The 15,645-nt window shown below is 39.9% G+C and overlaps 1 protein-coding gene across 2 annotated transcripts in view; it reads right to left on the reverse strand.

Moving 5' to 3' along the window:
• The window catches only part of LOC137416355 (forkhead box protein F1-A), a 79,083-nt gene extending 63,989 nt beyond the window's left edge, over positions 1-15,094 (reverse strand). The window contains exon 1 of one of the 2 annotated variants that reach the window (XM_068101902.2): positions 13,716-14,712. In XM_068101902.2, coding sequence (XP_067958003.1) covers positions 13,716-14,676 — 961 coding nt within the window. In that variant the 5' untranslated portion in view covers positions 14,677-14,712. Of the gene's footprint in view, positions 1-13,715 lie in introns of both variants that reach the window. The other variant, XM_068101903.2, reaches the window with a different exon arrangement.
• Between the last annotated feature and the right edge of the window lie 551 nt (positions 15,095-15,645).

Consider the following 15,645-nt stretch of genomic DNA (forward strand, 5'->3'; position numbering starts at 1 on the left):
GTCTCCAAAGTGTTCCCTCAGTCAATCTCGGACAGCGATAAGACGATGTGCTGGGGCGCCGTCTTGGGCCCACCAGAGATATCTGAAGACACCACGAACCTGTCGCTAAAAGTTCTCCTCCAGCTGCCGTAAAACTTCATCATTGATCATCTGCAGATACCTGTTACCATTGACATTCCTTTGAAAGAAAAATGCTCCAATCACCTTACCACTTCCACAAAGTCCCAACCAAACAGTCCACTTTTGTCGATTCATGTTGGTGTCAAAATTAAATTCCGGGGGTTGTCCTGTCGGTGCATATTCAAGAACATTATGGGTATTGACCTTGTCGTCCATGGCGAAAGCAGCTTCATCGCCGATAACGAGATACCACAGGAAATTGACATCTGCTTCGCAATGTGCTGTCAACCATCTGTCAAGCACCAGCCTCCTGGCAAAATCCCCTGGCGTAAGTTGATGCCGGATGTGAATCCGATATGGATGTTGGTGGAGGTCTAGTCTTGTGATTCGGTTGAATGTTGCCAAAGGCAATCCCATCCCATTTCGTCTTGCGCTGGTATCCCTAGGATGCTCCAAAACCTGCTGCCTTACTGCTGCAATGTTCATTTCCGATCGCCCTGTGCGCCTCCTACTAGAATTCCCCTTGTTGCGGTTGAGGCCAGTGAGCTCTTGGTATTTTCTAACATTCGCCCAGATGGTTTTGGCTGCTGGAGGCTCCCGTTCTGGGAAACGTTCCCTGAACGCATCACGAGTTCGCTGCAAACTTCCAGTTTGGTGAAAGGTTGTAACCACAAAGGTCCGCTGTTGAGTCATAAGTTGAACCATCTTTTCAATGCCTCAGACTGTCTCTAAATCCATACACTGTAGGCCCATCTTAAATACCTATCTTAAACAAAGGATGATGCAACGGACGATTACCAGACCAGCTTAACAATTTTACATAATCAACTTGGCAGTCGACAAGTAATGCTTCCATTTCAAACTGTCTTGCACCGATTAACCAAACTTGTAAAAATGCGATTTGAACTTGTCATTTTCAATGAACATGTACTCGGTCATGTGTGACAGCAATGATGCATGAAAGGCATCAATGGAAAGCTGAGGATCTCCTCATAATTGGTAAACCACATGTTAATTGTCAAACTAAATACCCTATGCATATTAACCCCTTGAATTCGGATTACCTTTTTTGTGATACACACTGTGTATATATATATAGACAGGGTGAGTCAGAAGTAGCGCCAGATTTCTGTTATATATATATATATATATATATATATATATATATATATAGATAGATATATATATATATATATATATATATATATATATATATATATATATATATATATATATATATATTTCTGTCAGTTGATTGTTTGTTTGCCATTTGTATTACAGTGTACAAGAAGGTAGAAATAAATGAATGACATGTTTATCTAACCATTTATTCGTGGGAAAATTATTACGGAGGTGTAAGTGGATCCCGGAAAGTGGATCGTAAAAACACTGTAACCCCGATATAACGAACTGCTCGGGAGACATAAAAAAGTTCGTTATTTTGAAGTGTTCGTAATACTGAATAACGAACGAATCACCATACTATCACACCTATTCATATGCAAAACAACAAACTCTTTGTATTGTTCATTCATGTACATTTTATTGTTCGATTGTACGAATAAAAAACTTTAAAAAGCATTGCTGTTGTGTCATTGTTTAAAAGTTCATGTATAAATAAAATGTTCAAGTACATGTAATATTCACCAAATGTTCAATTTACTGCATGAAGAAACTGGTAATCTTGGATTGTTTACTCTTGGAGGTGGCGGTTTTCTTTGCGTGCATAAGATAATAGCTGACGGAGCTGTAAAACTTTAATGCTGTCGACTGGTTGCCCTTCAAACCAGGAAAGTGCTGTTTCAAGTCCGGCAATTACATCAGATGTTGCTGGAACTTCTTGTGGTTCATTGGTGTCATCAGAGTCACTTTCGATGTCACACTGCAGTGTTGTTTCACGAACGGAGGCGATAATTTCTTCATCGGTCATCGAACTGGTCACGGGAACGTCTTCATCGACGTCCACCCACATAATCGTTAAACAATAGAATCTCATTAAATATGCGGGGGACAGGAAGTTCGTTCGTTATATCCGGAAGTTCGTAATACTGGTGTTCGTTATAGCGGGGTTCCAGTGTATATATATATATATATATATCCTTACTATAATTCACGGACCGGTGTATATTATTTGAAAATATATATTTGAAAAATGGTACCTCCTGGCTGTGATAATGAGTATTAGCCACGGATTATGTCACATGGTGAAAACCACACAATCCGCACAGAACGAAAAGCTTCACCGCCACCCAGACCATTGTTCCCGCTAATGCAAACCCAACCAGAAGGCATGGGTGTCTATTTCTATAGTGTGTGTGTGTGTGTGTGTGTGTGTGTGTGTGTGTGTGTGTGTGTGTGTGTGTGTGTGTGTGTGTGTGTGTGTGTGTGTGTGTGTGTGTTGTGTGTGTGTGTGTGTTTGGCCTGGTGTTGGTTTAGCGGTTAGGGTGCCGGCTTGGGATCTTAGGATCCTGAGTTCGAATCCCGGTCGATCGCTGAATTAGCGCCAGGGGGGTTGCCTTAGCCTGTCATCCTTCCGAGGTCGGCAAATTGAGTACCAGCTTGCTGGGATGAATGATCCCGGCGTGTACCCAGATTTAGGGTAGGCACACCGTATCCTTGCGCATCATAAGAGGCGACTAAGGGCTGGCGTCAGGAAGGGCATCCGGCCATAAAAACATTGCCTGAAAAAGGGAACCATGAGGTCATGGGGCCCGCAAGGACTTACCCCCGCTCGAGCGGAGAGAAATGGCCTTAAAACGATCATTCATATATTCATTCATTGTGTGTGTGTGTGTGTGTGTGTGTGTGTGTGTGTGTGTGTGTGTGTGTGTGTTTGGACTGTAATAACGAGTAATTATCTCATTGATAGTTTGAATGGTCCATGCAAGTGTCGAATTGCGATTTAAGTTTGTTTTTCAGTAATATTCTATTCCAATGGATGTAAACTTGGGAATACCTTATTCTTTCCTACAGATGGTTATTTTCTGCCGAAGAGATGCGGAAATTAAAAGCCGCCCCTTCATCGTGTTTTTGTGCTGAAACAGCCTTGTTTTCTTTCACGCCAAGCGGACGGAGTCAGTGTTGGACGGTGCGTCTGTATGATTGTGGACCGCGCCAACATGCCAGTATGTTCGACATCGTGACCCATTCCTGCGTGTGGTCCAAGGAAGGTCACAGCAGAATGTGTTTACCTAACCCTTTTCACTAAACTGTGCCTAATTTTTCCCTGCCAGAAAGGCCTGTCTTCCCATTACTCCAAACCCCCCTAATTAGACGATTGAGCAATTGCGCTTACTAAATGGAGCGCTAAGAGCATCAACAAAGCCCACAGCGAAAATCCCCTTGCAGGTTTAAACCTGGTGTGATAGGAGAGCTCGAGAGCTGACCTTGTACATCACGATCACGGTAATAGACAAATCAACAAACTCACTCAAACTCGTGTCCTTTTAGGGACATTGCTCATGGGTAAAAGCTTATGAGCGCTATACATTAGTTCGACGCCAACAAAGTGGTTAGTGAGATGGGAAAGATGATATGAATGAGTATGTTACAATTTTAGAGCTACAGTATGTTACATGTCACATTTTTAGCTCACCTGGAACAAAGTTCAGGGGAGCTTATGCAAAGTCCGTCGTCAGTCCGTCCGTAAACACTTGAAACTTCTTCTCCGAAACGCTGATGGAATTGCGACCAAATTTGGCACAAATGATATATGTTGTGTTGTGACTAAAGTTTGTTCACGGCATTTAAAAAATCGGGGTCTAAGGGGTTCTACCGGGGGTCAAAGTGATCGAGGTTTGCCCCACCCCCCCCAAAATAGGTATTTGCTTTCTTCTCAGAAACTACAAATGCAATTCAAATGAAACTTCACCACAACCGTCACCACCCTCGATGTACCAACGTTTATTCACGGCATTAACAAAAAACTGCCCCTTTGGGGATCTACGGGGGGGGGGGGGGTTCCCCCCAAAAATAGGTATTTACTTTCTTCTCAGAAACTACACATGCAATTCTGATGAAACTTCACCACAACCTTCATCATCCGTGATGTACCAATGTTTGTTCAAGGCATTGGAAAAATTGGGATCTGAGGAGGTACATGGGACGGGGTGGGAGGAGGGGGGGGGGTTGCCCCCCAAATTAGGTTTTTTTGTTGTTGTTGTTTGTTTAAGGTCTGATGATTATGTTAGTATGATTTTGCATGCTGCCCTGTCTTCTAGCAAGGATTGAAATTGGCTTAAAATACCCTTAGTCAGTGCAGTATACTGTTTATTATAGCAAGTAAGCACCAGGGGTATTGCCCTATGGTCCAACAAATATAATGTTGGCGTGCAAGACATATAAGAAAAATATGTCAATTAAGAAATTACATTACAACTAATCTATGGACTAGATTACTCTTAACGTCATCACAATGGACTCCAACAGTTAAATGTTCATCTATATTTGGTTTCAAATTCTTTCACAAACATAAATTATTATGTGAATGATGTATTGATAAAAGCATTGGTTGAAGAAAAGTCAAACAGGTTAAAATAAGGGGAGGATTCAAAGATTATCTGGAGTGAGACACTCATAGTAGTCCAAGAAACACCAACATGTATGCATATACAGTACAGTATAACAAACACACACGTATACATATTTATTGTAAATATATATATATACACTACTCACAATAAGTTAGGGATATTGTGGGAGTGTTTATTTTTTTTATAGGGGTTAGGGTTAGGGTATTGAAATCAAGAATGTTGTTTTTTTCACACTCATTAATAACCATAGAATTAGGACCAACAACTTTTTCAACATAATTAATACACAAAATCAACACCGAAGAACCTGTCAATATCCCTAACTTATTGTGAGTCGTTATATACACACACACACACACACACCACACACAACATATATATAGATATATATATATATATGTACATATATATATATACATACATATATATATATATATATATATATATACATACATAATATATATATATATATATATATATATATATATACATACATATATATATATATATATATACATACATATATATATATATAGACATATATACACACATAATGTATATACATACATATTTACATATATATATATATATATATATATATATGTATATATAATATATATATGTATATGTATATGTATGTAATATATATATATATATTATATATATATATAAATATATATATATATATATATATATATATATATATATGTATATATATATATATATATATACTATATATATATAAATATATACTATATCTCTACACTCACACTCTCTATAACACACCACAACCCACACACACACACACACTACTACTCTCACTATCTACTATCTACACACTACTACCTCACACTCACTATCACTCACTCACTCAGCTACTCAACTAACTCGAACCTCACGCACTCACTCTCGACTCGAGCATGTGCTCTTACTTGCATGATGCATCAAATCTTCAAAGCTATACCACAGCCCCCCCCACATGCTGGGAAGGCCATGGAAAACCTCCCAGTATAACCCATGCCAAGAAACCTTCATCAGCACGCATAAACCCTCTGTGCAGTGACATAACTGCACACACGCACATGAAAAAAAACAAGAAAAACACACACACACCTTCGCCATCTAAAACATCAAGAATCCAATTATTTCTACCTTCTGGTCGGCCAAGGATAGTTTTGGGACTGAAGGTGGCAGTATTTTGTAATTTGTTCAAAGTGCCGGCGATAACTTACCTACTCTTTGCGAAGGATACTGTGGGATATTAACATCGACTGACTAATGCTAGCAGATGGGACACCAAGCTTAACAACAGCACACATTGTAATACAACACCCCGCCTGTGTTGCACCAATCCAACAGTTTATAGTCGGATTTGGAATCAAGACCAGGCTAGATAGCTCAACGTTTTGCGTGATACCTCTACACCCTCCTTTCATTCGAATATAATTTTTTCCCCATATACTGTATGCATGTATATGTACACTACATGACCAAAAGTATGTGGACACCTGAACATCGAACATGTCATTCCAAAATCATGGGCATAAATATGGAGTTGGTCCCCACCTTTGCTGCAATAATAGCCTCCACTCTTCTGGGAAGGCTTTCCACTAGATGTTGGAACATTGCTGCAGGAATTTGCTTCCATTCAGCCACAAGAGCATTAGTGAGGTCGGGCACTGATGTTGGGCGATTAGGCCTGGCTCGCTGTTGGCATTCCAATTTATCCCAAAGGTGTTTGATGGGGTTGAGGTCAGGGCTCTGTGCAGGCCAGTCAAGTTCTTCCACACCGATCTCAACAAACCATTTCTGTATGGACCTCGCTTTGTGCATGGGGGCATTGTCATGCTGAAACAGGAAAGGGCCTTCCCCAAACTGTTGCCACAAAGTTGGAAGCACACATTTGTCTAGAATGTCTTTGTTTGCTGTAGCGTTAAGATTTCCCTTCACTGGAACTAAAAGGCCTAGCCCGAACCATGAAAAACAGCCCCAGACCATTATTCCTCCTCCCCCAAACTTTACAGTTGGCACTATGCATTCGGGCAGGTAGTGTTCTCCTGGCATCCGCCAAACCCAGATTCGTCCATCGGACTCGCCAGATGGTGAAGTATGATTCATCACTCCAGATAACGGGTTTCCTCTGCTCCAGAGTCCAATGGCAGCGAGCTTTGCACCACTCCAGCCAACACTTGCATTGCACATGGTGATCTTAGGCTTGTGTGTGGCTGCTCAGTCATGGAAACCCATTTCATGAAGCTCCCGACGAACAGTTGGTGTGCTGACGTTGCTTCCAGGGGCAGTTTGGAACTCGGTAGTGAGAGTTGCAACCATGGAACAGACGATTTTTACGCACTCCGCGCTTCAGCACTCAGCGGTCCCGTTCTGTGAGTTTGTGTGGCCTACCACTTCGCGGCTGAGCTGTTGTTGCTCCGAGACGTTTCCACTTCACTATATCAGCACTTACAGTTGACCGGGGCAGCTCTAGCAGGGCAGAAATTTGATGAACTGACTTGTTGAATGGTGGCATCCGATGGCGGTGCCACGTTAAAAGTCACTGAGCTCTTCAGTATGACCCATTCTACTGTCAATGTTTGTCTATGGAGATTGCATGGCTGTGTGCTTGATTATATATACCTTTCAGCAATGGGTGTGGCTGAAACAGCCGAATCCACTAATTACAAGGGGTGTCCACATACTTTTGGTCATGTAGTGTATATATGCATATATATGAAATAATATTTCTTGCTAATTATATCTTAGAAATATTTTCAAGTGTTTGTACATTATTTTTCATGGACGAACCATTGCACAAAGAAGCTAAAAATTTTGGGTCTACGTATTTCAGAATCTGGACAGGGTATTAAGCCATCACACTTTGGCCTTGATTTCCATGTTTAGGCCATCAAAGGCCGCTATAAAATGTATATTTGGATGTGGGGTAAGGCGGTTCAGCAGCCGACCTGCAGGAAAAAGATAATCACCTTGAGGCCAATGACTCCATAGCTTTTCAATGTCCACCTTGTCCCGAAACAATTGCCAGGAAATGCTCACCCAGCCTGGCAGCTCCGGGTATACCAACCTCTCACTCCTGGGTAGCACCAGGTATATCACCCCCTCCCCACCTCCTCGTGTGTAAACAGAACTTATCATACAAAGTGCAAATACGTAAACCACTCATGTTGCTAGTCTGAGCCCTTACGACCACGTCAGTGTGCTGTAGCGTTATGTTCAGATTCCAATACCGATGTAGGGTGTATGAGGGTTGACGGGCTAGTCGGTTGCCAAAAGTGAATTATAAAAAAAGAAGACCGCAATTGGTCAGTTTAAAGGATACCGTGTTTGGATAAACGAGGAAAAATACATTTCACGAATCTTGGTAATTGACATGTTCTGTCAGGTTGCAAATATACCTGTCTCACTTTTCCATTATGACTGCGATATAAACCATGTTGGAGATAAATCAGTAACCGTGATTGAACTGCTGAATCGTTACCTGTAGTTATCAATTTTGCACTTCATAGTCCTTTACACATCGGTAAACTTTAAAAATTGCTCCTTTCCGGTAAAGCATTTGCAAAAAAAATTTCATAATGTGTTATTAACTGGCTAGCACGGCAATTTTTCACCACGTTACAGCAATAAAACCCCGCTGATAACCTGACATAGGAATTTCGTTATTTGACTTTTTAATGCCAGGACAGGGACTTACTGATCACTGATCATATGAGTGCGTATACATAAGGATTAGTTTCAAACGTGACAAATTGACTTCGTGAAAAGTGAATTCAGTAAGCAAGTGTCAATCGAACATTGGCCTTGTGCTTTCTAAAATTATGGCACTTTTACACAACATAGTACTGTGAAAATGTAACTTGTTGATAAAAAGTTTGATTTTTCGAGAAAGAAACATCTATATATAATGTTGACCTTTATTGTAAATTCAGAGTGCTTCTTTTCATCTTCCGATCGACATTGCGAGGTTTGTTTTTATTGCGAACGTGTGAGATTCGCAAATGCGCTGCGAAACCCAGAATGGCGAATCGTCAGCTCATGTACATGCATCCTTCACTGGATTACAAACTAAAACGTTCGTGCAGCTCAAAAGTTAAATAAATCAATAAATTACATTAACAATACTGTGTTGTGATTTTACCATGTATATGATAAAATGATTTTATTGTCATTTTTATACATGCGCATTTTATAACATATATGCGCATATGTACCATATTTTAACCTCGTGGACAACCAGCCTCATTATCATTGTATTGTAGCTACTTTTATATATGGTTACGGACTAATTTATCACTCTTCAATTATAATGTACATTTATTTATATATATATATATATATATATGTATAATGTATATATATATATATATATGTATATATATATATATATATATTTTATGTATAATATTATATATATATATATATATATATATGTATAATATTATATATATATTTATGTATAATGTGTATATATATAATATATATATATATATATATATATATATATATATATATATATATATATATACATATATATACATATATATACATATATATATATATATATATATATATATATATACACACATTATAATTGAAGAGTGATAAATTAGTCCATAACCATATATAAAAGTAGCTACAATACAATGACAATGAGGCTGGTTATATGTATATATATAAATATATATATATATATATATATGTATATATATGTATATATACATATATATATATATATATATGTATAATCTATATATATATATTATATATATATATAATATATATATATATATATATATATATATATATAATACTAGCTGAATGCACCCGGCATTGCCCGGGATCTTTTTGAATGAAATTAATCTTCTGTACATAGGTTGTACTACTATAATTCATCTTTTACTCGCGGCCATAGAATATTGACTACTATAACTGAGCTCAGCTTTTAATTGCGAAATGGGCCCAGCCCGGCCGAGGCGGCCTCGACCAGCCTCGCCACCTAGCCTAAAACTTTCCCGGGGCCCGTCCCGACTTTTTTAGTTCTTTTTGAATGAATTTACTACTATAATTCAGCTTTTACTCGTGGCCGTAGAAGATTGATTACTATAATTCAGCTCAGCTTTTAATTGTGAAATGGGCCCAGCCCAGCTGAGGCGGCGTCGACCGGCCTCGCACCTAGCCTATAACCTTCCTGGGGCCCGTCCCGTCATTTTTTGTTTCAAGGTTTCCTCCTATCTTTCACCGTTCAGGAGATTAGCACGTGCAGACAAACAAACAAACAAACAAACAAAAACTTTCTTTTATATATATATAGATAGAAGATAGATAGATAGAAGATAGATTGATAGAAGAAGATAGATAGAAGAAGCAGAAGAAGGTAGAAGATAGAAGATATATGTACATTATAATTGAAGACATATATATATATATATATAGTATATATATATATATATATATATATATATATATACATATAGATGATACTTGATATCAGTTTCCTTGATATCACAGTCATTGGAATATCTGTTCCCTTGATATCAGTCATTGATTTTTACGTTGCACTATTTTCACTCGTATATTCCATTCCTAAGCTATTAGGTCGTTACATATAACAGGGATGAACGCATACATTACATACATATATATATATATAGGTATACAAACATATATATATGCAATAGATGAACACATGCAAATATGTGTATACATTTAATTTTAAACAGCCTGTACCACACTCTTTTGAGAGCATTGGTGCTCTCGAAGTAGTTTATTGGCAAGGGTTATACTGGGTGGTTTGCTATTGCCTTCCTTGCGTTCGTTGTTTGTTTATGCTTTATTCTTTTAAATGCTGAGCATCAAACAAGGAAGCAATATGTACCTTTTTTCTTTATATAAAGTGTTCTTTTTCATGGCGGACACACATTTGGATATGTATTTATGTTGCTATGTATTTATGTTGTTTCCAATAATGTTTACAATAATGTTTACAACAATGCATGTGTGTGGTGTTTACAACGACATAAAAAGTGAAACATAAACACAGTTGCAGAAATAACCTATTTATCTTCACAAACATTGTCAATCCGAATATAATCATTGAACTTACAGACTGTTTGTATCGTCATTGCAGGTTGTTTATTTTGCGATTAAGAAAAGGAAAATGAAGAACACACCACACTCCCACACTCGGCGGATGAATCCAATCGTTGAAATCCGTGACAATAGAGTTCATGAGGTCACTTGGAAAAAAATGTGATACAAACCTTGAGTATGCAAACGCCTGGATTTTACGCTGAGTGAACAAAATGTGCATCCCGAGGGTTTTCACCGCAAATGCATCACTGTGTACATGCATCGGTCACGTATGTCGTTTATGCATTTCTACAGCCTACAGTGAACTATAATACAGGATTTGTTTGAAATAATATTTTTGCAGTCAATTTTTCTATTTCTTGTACTGTTGTTGATTTTTTGTTTTTCGCTTCTTTATCGCCAGATAAAAGCACGGATTTGGCTCATGCAGGTGTTAAGGTGTTATACACCGTGTATTTTGTAAATCCACTCATTCATGTGAAGGCAACAATAATATAAATTTCACAAAAAAAACACTTTTTAAAATATCGATCAAAACAGTGCGCAGGATTTGATGTTGGAATTACGGCTTGTATATGCTTCAGACATATATTATGAACTTGGACTATACGCTTGACCACCTTGAAGTTTACACAAAAAACGTAATTTTCTTTGCATGTTAACTTTCCTTTTTTTCTGTGGAAATTTACAATTTTAATTCAGTCGAGTTGCTTTGCAAAGGTGGTGGAGAGAAGCCAATAAGTAGGAGTAGGAGGAGGAGGATTCGATGTTTCATCTCATTCATTCATGCCAGGAACTAACGAGAGTTTGAACAGAATGAATACTCAATATTCCGGTATACAAGATGTGATCAACAAGTCTGTGGCCTAACACAAGTACCAAAATACAATCAGGGTGACGATTGAATTAATAGATTTAAATTATTGTAAAAGGTCCGATTATGTGGAGAAACGCCAGTTTCCTTCATGTCACTTTTACGTCCGACTTTGCACTAATTTTATTCATATATTCATTTCTTCAGTTATATCAAGTCGTTCAATGAAACTTCTCTGCAAGAGCAAGGCTCATGGAAGCTTTAACTTATAAATGCAATAAATACAGAAATAAAGAGACAGATTTAACAACTTGGAAGGTATGAATGCAGATTACATTTGATTTGATACACCATACTCTTTATTTGAGTGTTGCTGCTCCTTAAGCAGTTTCTTGGCAAAGGTTATAATGGGTGATTGCTATTCCCTTCACAGTGCTGTTTGACCATGCTCTGTCCTTTGAAATGTTGAGCGACAAGCAAGAAAGCAATATGTACTTTAATGATTTTTATTTTTACGTACAAATTATTTTATGATTTAAAAATTAAAATTTTATGTATTTATTTTTTATGTACAAATAATTTTTAGAATACAAAATATTTGGTAAGAACACAGTCGGGTTTGAACCACCGAATTCCCAGACAGAAAGTGGACACTCTATAACGCCATCTGAGTTTATTATTGATTGTGTGTGTGTATGTATGTATGTATGTATATTGTATGTATGTATATTGTATATATATATATATATATATATATATCTGTGCAGTGTCTGTCTTGTCTTGTCACTGAACTACTCCCTCAAACTTTTGTAATATCGTACCAAATTCTGGTATGCATCTATATCTCCCGTGGGTATTGTTTTTGAAAAGTAAAAAGATAATAATAATAATACTTCTAAATATTTTTGAATTTTTTCTTTTTCCAAACTTAAATCTTCAATTGTTTATAAAATGTAATATCACGTATTTTACAAATACATTTGTGCAAAATATTTGTTTGTATTATGATTGGTGTAAACCATGAATACACAGCAACTCAGGTACAGTCATCTATCTATATATCTACATATGTGGGCAGTGTCTGTATTGTTACTGAACTACTCCCTCAAACTTTTGTTTTTGTGGTTGTGAAGTGTTTTTAATAACGTGGTGGTGAGGTGTTTTGAATCACGTGGTGGTGAGGTGTTTTTATTTACGTGGTGGTGAGGTGTATTCATCCCAAACTTACAGTCTGCATCTATCTCTCCCGTATGCATGTGCTGGGGGTTCTTTTTTGAATTTTTTTTCTTTTTTCAACCTAAATCTTCAACCTAAATTGCTTATAAAAATGTAATATCACAAACACTACAAATAAATTTGTGCAAAATAATTGTTTGTATTATGATTGGTGAAAATCATGACAATACAGCAACTCAGGTACAGTCATTATCCTCAGCTAAAACGTTCCTCTGTAACGACGCTTGGTGAGGCGAGCGTAGCTAGTATATATATATATATACATATATATATATATCCTTCGACGGACACACACACACACACACACACACACACACACCACACACATACACACACACACACACACACACACACACACCCATGTGTATATATATATACAGGATGAATCTGAATAACGCATAAACACTTGAAAGTGCTGTATTTCGACGATTAATTTGTATGAAAATGTTGCATATTATAGTACAAGCACTTAACATTCCAATTTTTTGCAGGGGAATCCCTGGCTGATTGGCATGGAAAGTAATTAACTCACATTTGAATAGAGAAAAAAACATGTGTTCATACATTATTCTGATTATGTGTGTGTGTGTGTGTGTTTTGGTTCATATACCATTCTATATTACTGTTTTTGTATATTATTGTTGTAAACAAAAACAATGATATAAACTATATTATTGTTTTTGTTTAAGTTTCACGGGTTAAGCAGCACCTTTCACTTCGAAGCTATTCGTGTAATGTGGAAGTTAAAAGGATTTCCTGAACCGATATTAAATGATATTAGGATATCGAATGACATGTAATAATGCGATAAGTAGTGACGAGGATCGCATTTTGGAGTTGTATTTCCTGGTATATATGATCATGTACCAGTAAATGATACCTGTGCGATGACGCACAAGGAGGCTCACCGGAAGACTTACCGCCAACATCCAGAACTTCGTGCTGTCCGTACGAAGCTTCTAGCGAAGGCACGGAGAGGCCGTGCTGTAAGGGCGGCGCCCCGCAAGTGCCGAGAGAGCCCTGTTTCCCATATCCCGAAGCCGAAGTGCCGAACCAGGTCGCGTGTCCCGAACTCGGCGGGTACCCAGAGTGGTGATGATGCGCGTCCAGCGCCGGGGACGCGTTTCCGTGCGTCGAGAAGTCGAGGTGAGAGACGTGCGCCGCGCACGTCTGCAGGCCGTACGGGGTGCCGGGCGCCTGCCCGCCGTGGGGATGGTGGTGTCCCACGGAGTCCAGCACGGATCCCAAGCTGCCGCACGACGACGTGGAGTTTGCGATTCCTCCGGCGCACAGAGCGCCGACGCCGACCCCGCACGCGTTCACACCTTGCCCGCACTCTCCCGGCAGCGAGGCGGCGCCGCACGCACCCGGGAACTCGAACTGCGGGAGGATGTGCGAGCCGAAGCCGTAGCCGTACACCGGCTTGAGCGCCTGGCACTTTCGGCGGAAGCCCCGCGGACGGCGGCGGAACGAGCCCTCCTCGAACATGAACTCACTGGTCGGGTCTATGGTCCAGTAATGACCCTTACCTGGCCGTCCGAGCCCCTTGGGCAGTTTGATGAAACATTCGTTGAGCGACAAGTTGTGACGCACCGAGTTCTTCCAGCCCTGGTAGGCGCCGCGGAAGAACGGGAAGCGGCTCTGCAGGAACTGGTAGATCTCGCTGAGCGTGAGGCGTTTGGCGGGGGAGCTCTGGATCGCCATGACGATCAGTGCTATGTACGAGTACGGAGGTTTCTCAGGTCTCCTGATGCCTCCACTGCTTTTCTTGCTCTTTCCCGCCGACGTGGTCTCGGTCGCCGGCGTCATCGGACCTCCTGCTTTGCTCTGAGACGAGTCCTTCTGGAGCTTCGCTTCTTCGGTGGTCATGGCTCGGGCGGCAGATACTCCACCAGGACACGCGTTCAAGGCAATGGGCGTCCGGGATTCCGGGGGGGGGGGGTGCGGCGAGGGTGGGCTTTGGAGAAAGATTTTGGAGGGTTGAGAGAGAGAGAGCAGAAGGGAGGGACAAGTGGGAGGGGCTTCCGAGCACATGGGAGGAGTTTTGCCCCGCCCCCTGTAAACAACCTTTTAACTCACCTCTCACCATCACCCATCATCTTTTCCCACCAAGATATACTCTTCTTTCATGGAGCCGCCTCGAGGCATCGACGCCTAAACCCCGACCACATATGGAGTGCTTTCCTCGGCTCCAGGTTCGTGGATCGAATCCATTAATCGATCAGATGCGGAGTTCTCGATCCGCGTTTCTGTGTCCGAGGAGTTTTGCTCTGCAGCGCCTGGATCTGATCCCGTCCCGCGGGATCGCAGATTAGATTTGAGCTTGGATAGGGAGGCGGCGATGCGGTTGGGATGGGGCTGTGGAGGGGAGGGAGCAGAATGGTTTGTGAGAAGAGTTTGTCTGCCAACCTGGAGTGGAAAGGGGTGGGAGGGGGGCTAGTCTGGAGGGGGGCACGATGGGGGGGGGGAGGATTCTCTCGATTGCTTCTTATTGTGCTTGAGTAGTCCTGACTTACAAGTCACTCTCAGTCTCAGACTGTTTGTGGAATAAAATAATTAACAATTAGGAGTTCACCTTTTACTGTACCTGTGCATGGTAAAGGTAAATGTGTCAAGCATACATGAGATGTTCATTACATATAATTATAACGTAATCGAAGTAATTTTGAAGTAGACTTGAGTTTGTTTTCTTCTGCTTGTATGATGATTACGCAAATTATTTTCCAGTTGCCTTTATAGTCGAGTTGACAATTCTGACCTTTCACGACCTCATTGGGGGTTTGGGAACCACCTTGAGCTGGACTTATGAGGCTCACATAACCAAAGTAGGGCTCGAAA

The sequence above is a fragment of the Myxine glutinosa genome, chromosome 9 (assembly GCF_964187855.1).
Source record: "Myxine glutinosa chromosome 9, kmMyxGlut1.1, whole genome shotgun sequence".
NCBI classification, from domain to species: domain Eukaryota; kingdom Metazoa; phylum Chordata; class Myxini; order Myxiniformes; family Myxinidae; genus Myxine; species Myxine glutinosa.